This window comes from Dermacentor andersoni, chromosome 2 (genome assembly GCF_023375885.2).
Source record: "Dermacentor andersoni chromosome 2, qqDerAnde1_hic_scaffold, whole genome shotgun sequence".
Taxonomy (NCBI): Eukaryota; Metazoa; Arthropoda; class Arachnida; order Ixodida; family Ixodidae; genus Dermacentor; species Dermacentor andersoni.
The window spans coordinates 149,181,999-149,197,146 of NC_092815.1; the positions used below are offsets into that span (position 1 = coordinate 149,181,999).

Genomic DNA, 15,148 nt, shown 5'->3' on the forward strand with positions numbered 1-15,148 from the left:
CAAGAACATCAGTGGTTGGCTTCCAGATATTAAGATTCTCAAAAGCTTTTAGATACGTCGATGAATTTTTAGTTCTACTTGACTGCAGCTCTATTTTGATTATTTAATCACTACTGCACTTTCTTTTATACGCGAGGGTTTATCTCCTCTAAAAGTTACGCGTGAACTGCCGATTGACTGAAGTATTCGATTTCTTGACATTAAGTTTTTATTTGGCAACGACCATGTACGCTTGAAGTACGAGCCTCGCGCGAACAAGCCACTGCTCCCATATAAGTCGGCGCACCGTAAGTTTGTTAAGAGGGGAACCTCAAAGACATGCTTGTCAAATGCTATATGTAAGTCATGTCCAGAGCTGATGACCGAAAGCTTCAACGATCAGATCATCCGTCTTCGATTGGCAGTTTACTCTACACATGTGCTTATTGGCGTTGCTGAGGGGTCTGCTCAAGCAGCAGCTATCAAAGAATTCCGCCAGCATGCCTTATGTACATCAGAAGAGCGTTGCTGTCATCCCATATATCCACGGCCTATCGCACCGTTTAACGAAATTAGGTCAGCTTCTACAAAATTGCAATGTCTGTGCATACTAGCCAGACCAGGCCTGTCTGATAAGCGCACGTGCAAAAAGAAACACCAGGAACCGTTTGTTCAATGTGCGGGAGCAGTTGTTTACAACCTTCCTATAAAGTGTGGGGCAAAATTACGTGGGGCAAAGCGGAAGGTGCCTCAACGAGCGTTTAAAGGAATACGGGTATAATGTAGCAGAAAAGCGGGGTTGGTTCCTTGATGCTCACTGCAGGCATTGCAAGTGCGCTGTTGCCAGGGTGGATGATGGTGACCACTCGACGTGTGCTGCAGCATACAGAGACTGCTCCATTGTGGGAAGAGTCCGAGGAAGATAAACACGCGAAATTATCGAAGCAGAAATGATTGATAGGCTTGGGGATAACTGTGTGTCAAAACCATCAATTGCCCTTTCCCTCAAAGAGTTAGCTTACCTGCGAAATGGTGTGTAAGAGATTTTCGCAAACAGCGCATGTATGATGATGCACGCGAAAAAGTTGCACATATGTATGGGTCCCTTGCTCGAAAGAAGGATTGTTTCAAGTTCGCGCCATTGTGCGTCACGTCTTCCTTTCGTCCTTGTCTTTTCACGCTCTATAAGCCTCACGATGTTTTACCAACAAGCCGAAATCACTGCATTACAGGACAGAGTTATGCATTAATTCTCATCTCATGTACCCTCATTCTTCAGATTGCAAGGGATTTAGAGGCGCGGTGGAACATGCCCCACTGTCTGGGCGCGATCGATGGAAGACATGTTGCCATCTATTGTCCTTCCAAATCAGGAAGTGAGGAAAGCAGCTACAAAACTGTTTTCAGTAAATCACTGCTTGCCATCAGCGACGCCTGCTAAGTGTACTTACGCATAATTGATGCGTTACTGGTACTAACATTAATCATGGTCAGCACCACCTGACACAGTTGTGCTCAATGAGAGGTACAGTTCAACAGCATACTGAGAAGTGCATTTGAGTTAAAGGTGTGTGCTTAGGTTTAGGTGGACATTAAAGAGCACCAGCTGGTCAAAGTTCAGCCGCGGTCGCTTACCCCGGCGTGTTTTGCAATGATGTTGAAGTGTTTGCACGTAAAATGACAGAAATTATGTTTCAGATAAGGTAGTAAGGTTTCGTATATGTGTATGTGCAATTATTTCGAAAAGTGTAAAAATAAAGAAAGAAAAGGACACCTTACTTTGATGTAGGCTGCGAAGCTTCATTTCCTTAGCCACTGCTTTGTAGCAAACCTAACAGGTAAAAAAAATGCGTTTACAGAGAACTGTTTCTGTTATCTTTATATTTTTGTACCTAAAGATAGGCCATCAATGAATTGACTGAGATGGCGGCGTCTTGAGCCGAAGTAGGCTAGAAGCGCCTATCATTTCAAACAAGCAAGAATTCCCCCTTATGCACCACCGAGCAATGTTGGCAGTAGTCCTTTCTACGTGGTGGGAGATGAAGCATTTCCCCTGAAGACGTACATGATGCGGCCGTATCCCAGGAAAAGCAATTTTAACCTTTTTATTTCTCTACATGCTTGGCAGCATTCTTTTAATGATACGTACTTAAATCTGTTTAACTAATTCACAGAATGAACTGCTAAGAACACATTGTGATTACATTGCATGCAAACACCTGGATGAACATGTCCATTGATAGTGCCTATTGAATGTGGGTACTTCAAAAAAGGAATTGAGCTCAGACACTCTGATGCAATGTCCACATGTGACACCGACTGTGCAGATCTGAAAAAAAAGAAGCAACATAAAAGCAACGTAATCATAAAATCAACATAATCCTTACAATATGGGTGCCCTTACTTTACCTAAAATCGGTGGTTGACATTCTGGGGATCTTCAGTGGCCTGTTCATCCCGAAGAGAAAATTGAAATTTACATTGTCAATAACAGGCTGTGCTACAAAGTAGCATAATATTTGTGGATAGGACATCACGCGTGCATGCGAACTTTTTAATTGATCCTAATGCGACTGCTTGCCTTTCAGCATGACACGCTGTATCTAGGTCACTATCCTCACTGTCGCTTGACCTGCAGGAGAAATTGCTGTCACCACGTATGGATTGGACTTAACCTCAACATATAGAATGAAATATCAAGCATATCTTCGGGAATATTGAGGTCAACATTGGTCGAAAGGTTGCTCTCACCTATCTGGTTCAATGACTGCAGGTGCCACGCAGAGTGGCGATGCACCTGTTCCAGAAATATCGTCCGCAGAACTTGAATCATAAGTGGGATCCTCCAGCTGGCTTGTCTCTGGAACCTCCGTGCAGCTTTCCGTGCTCTTGCTTGGTTGATGCACGACTGGTGTTATGTGTCATTCACCAAAAATCAAGAGAAACACTTTTGATCTTCGAATCCTCCTCACTGCTTTGTACAATATTGTTTGCATAAAATGAGCACTATCTGTTGCTTTAAACGAATGCAAAATTACGTAGGGCAACTTCAAAAATAAGACCTTTTAGTGGAATTTTCCAAATGTGCGCCATACAGTGATGAAAATACGGACAGAAGCCACAATACATTGAGCTCAGTGCAATTTCAGTGCAGTTATTTAGTTATGTTGACATACGAGTCCATTTACCCTTTAGGGAGGGAAAATGTGCTGAGCTCGTGGAGCGCATAATTGGAAAGAAAGATAAGTCACGAGACTAGCACTTCATTGTAAATCATCCAGCGCTTCTTTGTTCATGCAGACTGCAGATTATTTGAGCTCCTGTAATGGTCTGCGCTTCTTCCAGAACGTACGCATGCGTTTGATGCTTCTATTTAACAGCACTTATTGCGAGGACCTGCTGAACAGTAATGTTCACAGTGCAGACTGCGTTTTGCTGCTTTCCGTCTCCATGAATATGGGATCCTATATTGTACAAGTGCGAGCTTCAAGTCGTGATGAGAAGCAAATAAAATATGAGGAATGTTTGAGTGCAGCCTCTTCAAGTCAGAGAGATATTTAATTGGCGTCGGACAACAGTCGTCAGCTTACTTCTGTACAGTGAAGGTCAACTGTAAAAAGTGATCTTTTTATAGTAGCCTACACCCTGCTGACAAACCTTCTGTGCTGAACAGTAAACGTGGTGATTGCTAGACGTAGTCCTCTTCAGGTGCAGGCAATTTGGAACTGGCATCAGACAACACGGGTTCGCAGTAAAATCGGCCTTCCGGTTCAATGGATAATTTTTTTTTTGTTTCAAGTAAGCTAAACCCTTCTGAGCAAAAGTTCCTGCACATCATTGCTTTTTATGATCACTATAATTGTTTGCCTGAATAGAAAAAAATTCTTGTTTATATGCAGGATTTCTCTATTCATTTTTCGTTCAAGTGCTGTGAAAAGTGCCTTCCAACTCACCCTTCAGGACATCGGAAATCAATGCGCAGATGCTGAAAAAAATAAGAAAAAACATTATGATACTTATGTTTATCGTGCCATGGGTTGCCCAAATCGTTTCATGGCCAACTTCGAAAATATGCTACACTTATTATACATCACGCAAACATCATGTAGAAGTACTCTGCTATTCATTAGTGATTGTTCATGTCTGTGTAGGTAATCAGAGCAGTTACTCATTAAGAGCTATGTTTACATTATGCAAAAAGGTTATGATGTGGCGAACATATCAATAATTAGGAAATATTTAGCTTTGCCAGCGCATCATGAGTACATGTTGCTCTGGAGCTCTAAATGTGTAACTCCATGACTATTGACATATGTTCACATATATAAAGGTTATTCATCCATGTTTTGCACATTTATTTACAATTCTTTCCTTTAAATGGTCACAAGGTTCATTCTCTGTGCATACTGCACTACCACTTGTATACTACTGTTGTATTTTGATGCCAAGTCATTCATTTTCCCTACGTTGCTGTGCATTCAATATACATTTTGCTTGCAAATTAGTTTCCCAACTCCGTGTATGTAATAAAAGGGAGCATTTTGTGTATAAATGATGTATGCATGTGTTTTTTCTTTGTAATTCTTTTTTTCATATCCTGCATGTAAATGAGTGAAATTGAAGTAATAGAAGTAGCTCAAAACAATCGTGCTGAGCTTACATCGGTTCTTGTATCACCGGGCCCATTAGAGACATCATTGCCTAGAAGTGTACCCACTTCAATGTTGGCACGTCAGCTGCACCTGCTCCGCTTCTCATCGAGTCTTTCCTTTTATTCCGATGCTTTGGAAGGTATCCTTCAAGTTCTCGAATTTAGTTTGAGCTGCCATTACTGCAAAGATTTCATTTTTTATGGACACATGTGCGCAGAGCTGTAGCTGCGGTCGGGGATATAATTAGCCAGTCACAGGTGAAAATATAACACTTCCTTATAGTGGTATAATAAACATCTACTGCACTGTTATCATACGCATTTTTCAGTGCCAATAAAATAATGTAGCTCTGGAATACTACTTCTGCAATGTTAGGCTATACATTAACTGAAAAGTATTTTCCTTGTGGAATATATAGAAAATGAAATAGACAGTGAAACATAATGCCATTACGCACAATCTGTTTATTTTGCCCTATGACTCGCCTGCAGTGTGTATTTGTAGTGCGTCGCTCCACATCAAGTTGCGTTCTCAAACTGTGCCGCTTACCACCAAGAGCATACAGCGCAACACACGGGACACTCACGATAGTGACGGGGCATGCATCATCAACCTCGTCCTAGGCTAGTTCGCCGTGCGGCTAATTATGCGCTCCATGCAGAGACGCAAAGTATAGCTGCACATATTCACGGCTTCACCGGTAGTCGGTTCACCGGTGTTCGAAAGGGCATTCTGCGTGCTGGTTTCGCTCCCGTCCCACCTGGGCCGCAATATTGTAGCGCAGGATTTTCCCAGAAACTAACGTATTTCAACGCATTTCGCGTTCGTGAGCGGCCTCGTTCGACGCTCCGCCCGGTTCGGAGCATCTCTTGACCATTCGCGAACGCGAAAAGCGCCGAAAAGGATTAGCATCGGGAAAAGGCATCGCTGCAATATCGTGACCCTGCACTGTTTACATTCAGTGAACGCAGCACCTACTTGTGCACTCGGCTGGCAGGCCGTCCAACAAAAACAAACTCGTTCGCTAGCCGGGCAACAAGCGTTGTGACTTTTTTATGGACGACTTCAGAACTCTTGATACCCAAGCGTAAAGCTCTAGTATCGCAAGGCTGCACTATCGCAAAGCTGCAGCATCGCAATGCTCAGCTGGGACTTGCGATATAGTAAAGAAGCAAAGATGGCAGAACACGCACTTACCGCTCAATCCAAGCTCGGGACCGATCTTGTGCCATTTATTTTTATTTTTATTTACAGAATACTGCAGGCCAACTTGTGACCCAGGCAGGAGGGAATACGGTCATACAGTAATGTAATTAAATACGTTCAAAGAAAAGAAGTGCATATGAAATATGAAATACATGGAATCATATGAGGTGCATTGAAGGATGATATAAGTACATAAAAAAACACATTCTACAAGCATACAATGCAAGGGATTGAATTGAAAGGAGAGAAATATTTACAGTACCAGTTTACACAGGTTGTTTTTTTTTTTTCATGCTAACACGCATGAAAGTACTCATGTGGTCACACGTTTACTTGAAATGCAGTTTTTCAGTGGCATTTAATATGTTATTGAACAGGAATACATCGGTCGGCAGAGAGTTCCAATCATTTAATGTTCTAGGAAAGAAGGAATATTTAAAGCAATTTGTACGCGCGAAAATAGGGGTTATTTTGTAGGGATGATAATTTCTGGTAGCTCTAGCAGGTAGCGGCTGGAGACAGGGTGAATGACCAAGTTGTAGTTCCCTTTTCCAAAGGCGGAAAAGCAATGTTAGGCGTGCTACCTTCCTTCGGGATTCTAGGGTGGCAATATTATTTTCATTAATCAATTGAGAGGGGGAGTCATAACGTTCATAAAAATTATATATGTAGCGGACGGCAATCCTGTTTATGTTTTCCACTTTTTTAATATCTTTTTTCGTGAATGGGTCCCAGACGACGCAAGCATATTCTAATCGCGACCTTACGAGTGTGTTGAATGCCAATTGTTTTACGGATGGAGGAGAATGTTTAAGCTTGTCTCAGTAGGCCGAGTTTACGTCGAGCAGACGCACAAACATTATCAATGTGTTGCGACCAGGTTAGACGATTGTTGATGGTTACATCCAAATATTTAAAGGAGACTGTTTCAGAGACCGCGGATTGATTAATAGTGTATTGATATTGTGACGCTCTTAGGTGCATAGTGGGTTCACGAATGTGACGCGCTTAGGTGCATAGTGGGTTCACGCCTCAACAAACAGTATGTGGGGGCACCGAAGGGTAGTGAACGAGGACGACGACGTGTGGCTGGCTGGCTGAGTCTCGACAGGCGCTCAGTTGACCAAGGCCATCGCTTCTAACTCTACCCGGCTTCAAAGTAACGCCTTTTGTGGGCGTAACAATATGTTAGAGGGTGTTTTTTGTTGGTAATGCGCATAAAAACCGTTTTTTCTTCATTAAGTTTCATTTCCCAGGTGTCGCACCAGTCATAAGTCATCCTTTAGCACGTTGTCCTTGTGCATCACGTGGTGGCGCTTGTCAAAAAGGAAGGGGTGGTTACGCACCAATTCGATGAGCATTTCGGATGTCGCAACGGATTTTGACGACTGCGACATGACGAGCGTGTGAGACACCGTCGCCATCTTTGGAAGTTCTGATTCGCGCTCAGATTGGTCGGCGGCGAATCACGACATCATCAAATGATGATGTCGTGCACTACGCACATAGTTTTACGCCAACCACCAAATCGACTTTTTCGACGTCGAATAAGGACCGTTTTGTATAAAGGAAAGGAAATTAATATTTTTTCCACGCGATGTGCTAAACCTCTCATACTTCATTTTTCAGCTGCGCTACGTTGAATGGGCTACTATTACATTTGTGCCTGCTGGATTTTTGTGGGTGTCGTGAAAGAGGACCAAATCTTGCAATTTCACTCGCTTTAGCTGAGACCAGAATCAATTGAACATAGAAATATTTAAAATATTGACAGTTTTGGCAGTCAGATCGCATCATCGACTTTCCGTGCGCCCAATCTGAACGACTGGCTCACAAAACATACCTTCGCGAAATAATATTCATTGGCGCGCTGTAGCTCAGCTGGACAAGAACAATAAAATCTCATGAAAACACGAGACATTTTTGCCACTAAAAATAAACGGGGAGAACAAGTTTTGAACTTCAACAGACATGTGGGAATTATTTCAGACATACCTAGGATGGTCGAAATAACTTCAGCTGATTTAACGTGGAATTACCAATCAGTAACGCTGGTACGTTCATTGAACATTTAAAATAATTAAAGAAAATACTTCACACCAATAAATATTTTGCAATGATCCAGACATTACATAAAACTGAATACGAATACAATGTAGTTGTGGTAATTACGACGTGCAACATACCCAAATGTCACATACACGCACAACTATTCAACACACACAAATTTCTTAAATAAAATGTGCAATATACGGTCAACAATGCAATCGGCTGACATTGATAATCATACGGTCATGTAAATTTCGCAAAATGTACGAGAAGAAACTGTGGGTGTCAAAATGCGTTGCATGATAATGGCAGGAGGATTGTACGATTAAGTCACATTCAATAGCGAAATTGGCTTCATTCCTAAGGATATTTATATTAGCCTCGTGTGCTCTGTGCTTTTCAGGTTAAAATACTTCTGGGCCTTCTTGGAGCCTATACCACTTTCCTGGTTGCAAAGGTGAGAACATGCTGAAGCGAGATAATGCCTACGATGAGTGAAAAATTAGAGTTTAAAAATATCTTCGACATATATGATTATTCATTTCTGGCCATTTCCTTGGACGACTTGCTGGAGAAAAAAAATAAATGCCGGGACCTGGCGCTGGCTTTTTCCCTATTGTCTAATTTCTTAGGTGCTGGAGGTGTGCCTGCGTATTGGCAAGGTATCGCGGTGAAACATTCCTGCAAAATGCGTAAAAGAAGCCGATGTTCGGCTTTGCTGCATTTGTACATACGTGCATAAACAAGTTATGCAAGGCTGAGAATAAATATACGGCGTTTTTGGTATAATAATAATAAGGAAACAGACGCGTAGAAAAATGCTGTCTTCGTCTGCAAGTTAATCTGCAATTCTCACATTGTGCGAGTAGTCGGTCAACGAGTTCAGAAGCAGCGATTTTACAACGAAACAAGTTATGAGCTCGACAAAGGGTTAAACTTCCTCATTCGTCTTTGCTGTAATGCGGCCGTGCTTGCCATTATAACGTGATCCAAGCATGATTGGTTTATTGTAGGTAGGAATAACAACGTTCGACCATTTACTGCGACAGGCCACCTATGTCTCTTCACCGAACGCCGCCTTCGTCCTAGTGATATCACTTCATAGACGCCCCATGCTGTACATCGACACGAAATGTTGTTTGTATGTCGGCATAGCTTGTGAAAGGTGTAGTGTGCGGATGTAAATATTGCTGACATTAAGGTTCTAATCTGCATAATGCACCCGGAAGATCATTGCATTAAATTACACTTCAAGTAATACGACAATAATGACAATAGCGCGCATCCCATTCAGCTGTATAGTACCTTACCAACCGCTTTACGTAGAATGCAACGTGTTCATTAGATCTGCATCATCTTCTTTGCTACCAGCACCTTATATAGCTCACCAGCGATGTAAATTAACTGCGTTGGTTCAACGGAGCTTAGCTGCCAAAGAGCGCGCTACACGGCACTCCTCAGTTTGAAGAAATTATCGAGATCTATACTGCAGCATGTTTCTCTTGTTAAAGAGCCCGCTGGTTTAAAAAAAGGTGCTAGTTCTAAAAGGAAAAGAAACAAGTCCCAGCAAGTTTGCCGTGGTTCAGCTCGTAAAACAGTTAAGCCGGAGACGCGTTTTCAAAGCTTGGACTGCGCGACGAAGGAAGACAGCAGGAACGATGTCAGCAGTTCGCATGTTGACACTTTAATTACGATTGTAACTCGAGGTCCGCCACCGTGATCAGGTCAAAGTATGTGTGTGGGAAAGCCAGCTTACGGAATTTTGCATGTCCTCTATTGATATGTAAATTATTACCACAGTATGTGAACACTGTATAATTCATTTCGAGTTGCTTTTTTTTGTGCGATGCATGCCCTGATACACATGACCGTAAAATCAACTGCGTTCACCTGCTCCATGAGAGCGGCAAGGAAATTGTTAGCATGGCACTCAAACATACTTCACGTGCCGTGCATATCAGGATAAAATGCAGCGATGACTAAATGGGGTAGATACGCAAACTATCCGCGCTTTCGAATTAGAATAGCATGTGTAAATGCTCTCAATGGAACGTAGCTGCCAAAACTTTTTAATATGATGTACTGAAGGAAGTAATCTGTGCTCTTCAGCGTCAGACTTACGCAAGTGAAAGCGAGATCGGTCGGAGGAAAGGAAAAGTATGGTTGTAATTGGTAGTTCTTTATATTTGTCACACTACGTACCAAATATAATAAAAGTTTACAGTCACATTATCATACGATAAAGAGCATGAAGGCTAAAGCCTTCCCGCTCACGAAGCATTCGTAATATTACTTGATATTTTCATTATCATGCGTTGTTACCTCTTGTTACTTGTTTTCTCCCACCAAAGTTCCTGGGTTCGAATGCCTTGATTAAGTTTGATTTAATTAACCGTACATTTAATAACTTCGCCTTAATTAATACCAAAGGTAGTGGGCTCGAGTCTCGTTCTTTCTCGAAGTCGATTGGAAGCCAACTTGGAGATATGGCTGATTCGCCCATATCTCCATGCTGGGTCGTGGGTTCGAATGCCTTAATCAAATTCGCCTTAGTTAACACCAAAAGCCCTGAGTTCGACTCCCGCCAGAGGTCGAGGGTTTGGCTGTCGACCTTGGCCATATCAATTGGAATCCAACTTGGAGATATCGTCGGTGCGCCTATATCTCCAAGTGGGTTCTATTCCCACCAAAGTTGGATCGTTTGGCCCCACCAAGTGTACTGGGCTCGAGTGCCTTAATTTACTCGATCTTAATTAGGCGTGCCTTAATTCATTTCGCTTTAATTAACACCAAATGTAGTAGGTTCAACTCCACCTTCGCGTTGTGGATTCGAATCCAACTTGGAGGTATGGCCGGTGCGAACATAACTCCCACAGGGTTCGATTCCCATAACAGGTCGTGGGTACCAGTGCCTTAATTAGGCCTATCGTAGTTAACTTTGCTTTAACCCCAAGAGGCCGTGGTTTTCCCTTTGTCGAGTGCGACCTTTGGTTCGCACTCGACAAAGGGGTACGAGTGCTTTAATTAAATTCGCTTGAATTGACACCAATGGTCATGACTTCGACTCCCACAAGAGGTCGTGAGTTCGAGTGGCTTAATTCCCTCAATCCTAATTAAATCCACCTTAATTAACTCCGCCTTAACACAACAGGTCGTGCTGACAGTTTTCTTCGCCTCGGCTTCGCTCTTTCGTACAAAGAAATTGATTACCTAATTCGCCCTAATAACACCAATGGTCATGTGTTCTACTCCCACCAAAAGTCGATGGTCTTAATCAAGCTCGCCTTAATTAACACCACATGTACTGCGTTCGACTCCCTATGAATTCTGGTGCCGTAACGCTGGACATCGGATTTTTTCATTCCATGAGCCGTAGAAGGCTTTCCCCTTAAGAAGAAGCTTTAGCTCGGGACCAACTCCGATGTCGCCCATTCAAATACATGTACAACGCAGAACAGCTTTTGCGAGATAACCACTGGGCCAATTTTAATGAAAGTTGTTGCATTTGATAAAAAAAACGTTCAATTCTAGTGATTGTTCAATTCGGACAAAATTAGGGCCCCTAGATAAAAAACTGCCTGGTTGATATTCACGGTTATGCTAGGCAGTTACTGACAAAGAAGTTTCCAGTTTATTTTTGTGTAGTATATGTTTTTACGCACCGGAAGGCCAAGAAGGATGCGCAAACGCACGCACTATTTGTGTGCGCTTGCTCGTGATGCCAATGTATTCAGGTGACGCTGTCATTGCGTGCAGTGTGCGTCGGTGCACCTCATTTCATACCTGTTTACTCACTTTGAAGCAGATGCAATCACGTATTCGTATGCCGTATTAACGGAAGACATACGTGCTACAACATATTTACATGTGCACCTTTTGGGACGTTGCGCTGAACTATGATGGCTTAAATTGTTTTTGTGTTGCAGAACTTACGCCTGCTAGAATGAATACCGGCAGCACGTTTGTAACAAATTGGTCCCTGTTGACAAAGCTGTGCCGCCGAGGTTGCTGTCGACAGTTTGGCGCTGTTTTACATTTTGCGCTATTACGGTGGGCAAAATGGCTCAAAATGTCTTCGCGAGCGCTCTTGGTTCTATAGTCGTTTCTCGATATTGCGTGACATGATGCTATACTGTTGTGCTCGGTCAACACCGTGCAGTATGAAGAACCTACGCTAATGCTTGCCGTGTCATGAGTATTCATACGCCTACCTACACCTTGCTTTAAGGTGGAGTGAGCCTTTCAAAACACATAAGCTTCCTGCTAAATTTAGCGATGTCAGAATCAGAATGGTTGCCCGCCAAGGGGCAAGCCACACCGTGACTCAGACAAGTGACACTGCCCACAGTTTATGGTGCAGCGCAATATTAACATTTCTTTCATAATGTCTGCTAACCGCAACAAATACCAGTACTACTACTACTAATAATAATATTAATAATAACAATAAAGACGAGATGATTGTGAAAAGTATCGACATTTCTTTATTTTAGGGAAAACTATAAAGGGCGGGTTGGCCACAGTGCGCTTAGACAGGGAGGGTTATTTCCGTGTTCATTCTGCAAGTGACAGGAGTTATCCAGCGATATACCCAGCGACCCAAGTTGGCATGAAAGAAAACGGTTACATCCGGACATAAATACGACACATACCGGAGAGTGGGTGACGTATTCTAAGAATGCTAACGGTAGTAAAATATGGGTGGCCTTTGCGGCTGTAAGTTCGGGACAGCTGTGTTTATCTTCGTTATTAAACAGTATAACATATGACGTACTCTGGAAACATATTATTGCAGTGATTAATAACCACATGTTCAGAAAAAGTCTTGGAAACGAATGTGTAGTCTCCGGCTAAAAGTGGCAGTAGGTGAAAAAGTACGCGGATGTGGGAGCGAAGTTTCGCAGTGCTGTACAGTCAGTCTCTATCTATTATACCAACGTTTTCAAAAACTCATCTAGGGGCACCCACTGCTTATTTTATGTCTCATTAATTGCTCATGCGTTGTTTCCAGACTTGAAGCTTCGTGATACAATGTCCTTCGGAGTCTCTGGCAAGCGCAGGTCCCAGATGAATTATTTTCGTGCAGTGTCGCTGTCGTGGCACTCCACTCTGCTTCAGATCTAACGCAGGGAATTTGATTGTTTTTCAACGCAGGGAGTCTGCGCCTACCGGGTCCGCAAGTACGCTCGAACAAGATTAGCGGGATCGTCGCCGAAGGTAGAAGAAGAGCACGAGGAACACCAAGGCGACGAGATGGAAGCGACGACCAGCTTCATCAAAAGCGTCCCTGCATCCGACTCCACGGCCACGTCGCCGTCAGAGCCACTGCACCGTCGGTCTGTCAAGGGACGCGAACACGAGCTTGAAGGCTCCGTAGATTTCGACGACGTGCACTGAGCGCTACTGGCACGCTCACTGCTCTAGGCACAGTAAATACTGTTCGAAGTTGATGTGAATGCAATGAAATGGATTATGAATGCAATGAAAAAATCAGCTTGAGGTCAAAGTAATTTCTACTGCCGTGGTTCAGGAAGTTCCGAACCACGTTTGTGAGCAATAAACGGTGACTTTGAAGGCAACGTTGGCCGTATTTGTTCCCTTCGAAAAACTTTTTGAATTTTTGGCGCCTTGTGTGAGTATACGTTGCTCATGAGTGTTATCACGTGAAGCTACGCGCCAATGTTTGAAAAGAGGAAGAAACAAAGCAAGGTAGGAAAGACAGCCTCAGGCGCAGGATGATACTCTTGCCTTTGTTTTAAGGGTGATGTTGTGGTCGTCTTTCGTCGGTTTGGTCTTTCCTAAGCTATGCAGCGTAATTTCACTCCCACAATAAATGCTGAAATAGCCTCACGGCAGCTTCATTCATTGGCTGTTTTCAAAAATCAGCTCATGGGTACCAGTGCGCGGCTAAGTTTACTTCAGATAAAATACGAACAAATAGGATACGCACTTTGCTTTTTTCGTGTATGTAAACACTGCGAGAAGGTGCGTAACATTGAGGCAGATTTTCTCATGTTTTGCGCGTTCTATTTGTAACGCACTAGCGCCAAATGTAATTTACTCACTAGTTAAAAACATTCGAATCAATGCACTGAACCTGTGTGTACACTGAAGTAGATTCGCAATACAACCATGTGGGTACAAATGCAGGACACGATAACTTTGCTTTTGCCATATGTCACTCCAACGGCCGTAATAGTTGTCGAAAATGATGTCGGCATAAGGTATGAAAGTGAACTTTACTATTTGGCTCGACAAAGCAACTAAGGCGGCTAGTCGTTTTGTCAAAGCGTAGAATACTTATGTTCAGGAATAGTTCTTACATTGGCGCACTAAGCTGCTAAATTATTGAAAATTAAATTTACGACTTTAAGTTTCCGACACTTAGGAATGGGATATGAAGGTGGTAGTTCCGGATACTAATGAGCACCCAGCGTTATTTAACGGGCACCTTATGCGCAGTACAACTGCGTTTTTAGATTCCGAATTCAACGCGGGGGCCGCTGTCGGGATCGAACCAGCGACGTCGTGCCCAGCAGCACAACGCCGTAAGCGCTAAGCATTAACCTTGTAAGCCGTTTTTTTCCGCAGCTCACACCAGATTATCCTTCAGAGCGGGTACTATTCAAGACTAACCGACCGATTAGTTCACGTTTAGCTAACAGTGCTCAATGACCACGTGGAGCGCGACAGCTGGCAGGAACGCAAGTTTTTAACACGATGCTGTTCAGCGCCCCGTGTCGCCAAAAATCTTATTTCGGCGCCTGACGTGGCTTGACGTAAAATAATTCTGAACCACAACCACGCAGGCCATCGACGTGGCGCAGACTCGTTACAGAACTAACTGAATTCATCAAAGTAAAATACGTCAGAAAAATCCTAAATTAAGACTTAAGCAGAACCTCCAGACATGATAGCATCAGAGTTTAATTTGAATGTACGAGAAAACATACCTCCGCTAAGTGGAACGTCAAATAGAAACCCGTTCACAAACCCACAAATACAAAAGCTCGGTTCCCCTCAACAACAACGTCGCGCTCTGCTTCACGCATCTGCAACAAAACTGCGCATGCCGGGAAGCGTGAGAAGCACTCAGGGGTCTTTGAAATCTATCGCGTTTTACTCTCAAAGGCGAAGGTTAGGCGTCCTCCAAATTTTTGTTTAAGTATGTATGAAGATAAAGCGAGTTTGTACAGGACGTACGGGTGGCAGGGAAAACCAATTCTATGCGCACCCTGCAAAAGACGTGTTCATGCTTGGGT

At 43.1% G+C, this 15,148-nt stretch overlaps 1 protein-coding gene across 2 annotated transcripts in view; it reads left to right on the plus strand.

Moving 5' to 3' along the window:
- LOC126540944 (uncharacterized) overlaps nucleotides 1-13,454 on the plus strand; it is a 57,545-nt gene extending 44,091 nt beyond the window's left edge. For both annotated transcript variants that reach the window (XM_055076147.2, XM_072286277.1), the window contains 2 exons: nucleotides 8,290-8,343; nucleotides 13,041-13,454. In XM_055076147.2, coding sequence (XP_054932122.1) covers nucleotides 8,290-8,343; nucleotides 13,041-13,283 — 297 coding nt within the window. In that variant the 3' untranslated portion in view covers nucleotides 13,284-13,454. The remainder of the gene's footprint in view (nucleotides 1-8,289; nucleotides 8,344-13,040) is intronic.
- The last annotated feature ends 1,694 nt before the right edge of the window (nucleotides 13,455-15,148 follow it).